Source organism: Juglans microcarpa x Juglans regia, chromosome 6D (genome assembly GCF_004785595.1).
Source record: "Juglans microcarpa x Juglans regia isolate MS1-56 chromosome 6D, Jm3101_v1.0, whole genome shotgun sequence".
Taxonomy (NCBI): domain Eukaryota; kingdom Viridiplantae; phylum Streptophyta; class Magnoliopsida; order Fagales; family Juglandaceae; genus Juglans; species Juglans microcarpa x Juglans regia.
In genome coordinates this window covers 12,138,396-12,141,155 of record NC_054604.1, presented here as the reverse complement: position 1 = coordinate 12,141,155, position 2,760 = coordinate 12,138,396, and the positions used below count along the sequence as shown (strand labels likewise).

Here is a 2,760-nt window from a genome sequence, read left to right as displayed (position 1 = left end):
GGAAACTTCAGAAATGGCCCAGAGAAATAGATAGCGATACCGGCTGGCAATTGCAGCTGTTACAAGCCCTATGAATAAAGCGCATTAACACCAGCGCAGTAGCCCCATCCCAGCAGAATTGTATGTATTTGGTGTATTAATAAATGGGTTTGTAAGTAACTTTTTTTCAAAATAATTTTTGCAACCTAGCTGATAAACATTAGTTGAATACATTGAAAAGGAAAGAGAATTTCACTACCAATATCATTGAACATTTTTCATGCCTTTCCCTATACTTCCAAAGAAGCAAATAGATCTTCCAGAACGGAAGTACTCATCGCTTGCCATCATAACTCCATGAGCACCAAATCCAGATATAGTTGTAGTTTAATCAAACACAAACTGCATACACATTATAGATATTTCTGTCTACAAGCAGAGAATGAAAGTATTAAAATATGAAGTATGAAAAGATAAGGAAATCAAACATTCAGAAGGGAATAACATTTCTATCAACTATACTGACAAAACCACGATCCTTTCAACATGTACAATGTTCTTTTATTGATAAATCTATTTCTTAAGCTCTAATCTAGTCTATAATCTACAAAATTAGAAATATTAATATAAACCATAAGTAATATTCTTTAATCTCTCAAATGGATATGTTGAGATCAATCCTAGGTTTTTTCATCATCAGCAATGGGACGGTAGAACTGCACCGAGGACATTTCGGGTTACTTTTCGTTATTAATACATACGATAAGCATCCGGGGCACCCTGCTGCAATCGGCGAGGATGACAATTGATCTTCATGATCTTCTTCCTGTGTTTGTCTGATAGAAGAGGATGATGAAGAGTACGAAGGTGACAAGGATGATTTCCAAAGTGATCCTCTCTTCTTGATCGGCTCTTTCTCTGCCCTCTCGAGTGCTGATTTCACCTTATCAAGAGTGCATACACTTTGATATGTATTCGACGAAGAGGAGGGCGATACTAACTTCAAATCCAAGCAAGTTTCTTCAAAAAGATTCAATGTGATTTTCGATGGAGATGGCGGGAAATTTAAATCTTGAAGCTTAGGAACTGTTGTGTCGGTTTGGTGTTTGTGTTCTGCTATTGAGGGTGAACTTGGGGTCAATGGAGTGTTACATCTTTGTAGGTAGACTTTCCCTGACTGCAAACAGTAAAAGTTCACAAAAAGCACACAAAATTAGTGTTAGCTTAACATATTTTGCTGATCGTATAAATGGAAAGATAGTAATGAATGATTATTCCAGGAAAAGAACAGAATTTATTAGGGGGATAAGAGGGAAGAGAGAAAGATTCAAGGCAGAAAAGAAGGCATTAAAAGCAGCAGATAGAGGAAGTAGAGTGCGATCAGAAGGGAAGAGGCAGAGCATTGAAGAGAAACATTGAATTGATGGAAAATGAATATCCTCACGCCCTTAATCACTGTAAGAAGAGAAAGCTTAAATTTCGTCTAAATTAAGCAAAAAAGTTTTAAATTAAGCAAATTACTGGATGGGTCGAGCATACAAATGGGTTGAATTTATGGGTTCTGTTTCGCTGCAGACTGGGAAAATATCTTGCACATATTTGAGAAAAAGCATCATCACTTTTGGGGCTGTACCAAAAACTAAAACCTCAACATCAATTCATGAACCGAACGAGTTGTGTTCCCTTTCTGATAAAGAATGGAAACAATGGACCAGAAAATTTTAGAAATTAAAAAAAAGAAAGAATTAAAACAATGAAAAATATCGAATTTCCTTCTCCTGATTTTCTTCCAATTTCTACGTAACCAAACAGGAAAAAAAAAAGAAAAGAAAAAAAAAAGACAAAACAGAAAATTTCAAAGCAATCAATTACATAAAATAGTCAATATCTCTACCATACAAGAACAAATAACAGAAGTAAACCTCTCAACAAAATAAGAAAAGAAGCTTCAAAGCAAACCATGCGACAAAAGCAAAAACATGGCAGTAAGCAGAGCGATCTTATCATAGAACAATGGCGAATTTCACGAGAAACGACCCAGAAGAGAAAATAGAAGAACCTTCAAGTCTAGGCGCTTTTCCCAACCATTAGGGACCTGCAAGTCGAGGTCCAATTCCTGCGACTCGGCAAGCTTAGAGGAGGAGGAGGTGGACGAGGAGGACCCACCAAGAAGGTCACGAGTAATCGGAGCCATAGATTTCTCACCGCTCGAATCATTCCCAACCGTCCGAAGCTGATCCTCCTTGTTGTAGCCATTCAAGACCCGAACCAGAGCGCTCACGTCAGCAGCCATTTCTGAAGCTTCGCCAAGCTTTTGCTTTGCTTCAAGAGGAACAGAGGGAGAGAGGCCGATGGCTTTCATCGGAATAAATATAGCTCTCTCTCTCTATATATATTATATGTAAGTGAAGAAATAGGCCGTTATGAAATAAATAGAAAAAATATTTTTATTTATTTTTATCTTTCAATAATATTCATTGGAAAGTATAATTAGTTTATTTGATTAATAATAAAAGAATTAAATGTTTCATTTATTGATGGGGAGTATTAATTGATGGAGGGGGTGGGAGGAGAATTCAAGAAAAGAGTTTTAAATGCTGTGAAAATTACTACGAGTGGACAAGCTTGCCTCTTTAAATACGAATTGACGTCTTCTTTACATTTGTGTGGTGTTACCTTGTCTCCCTTCACTTTACGAGATCAGAAAGTTTAGTGATTATTATTTTTTGTTGTTTTCTTTTTTGTATTTTTCTTTTAGTATTAGTGAAGAGATATTTTTAG

At 36.2% G+C, this 2,760-nt stretch overlaps 1 protein-coding gene across 1 annotated transcript; it reads right to left on the bottom strand.

Annotated features, from left to right (window-relative positions):
- Positions 1-468: 468 nt before the first annotated feature.
- On the bottom strand, positions 469-2,395 carry LOC121235869. Its single transcript, XM_041132301.1, has 2 exons — positions 2,039-2,395; positions 469-1,156 (listed from the first exon to the last, which is right to left on the bottom strand). The coding sequence occupies exons 1-2, from the start codon at positions 2,339-2,341 to the stop codon at positions 635-637; spliced, it is 825 nt and encodes a 274-aa protein (XP_040988235.1). The 5' UTR covers positions 2,342-2,395; the 3' UTR covers positions 469-634.
- Positions 2,396-2,760: the final 365 nt, after the last annotated feature.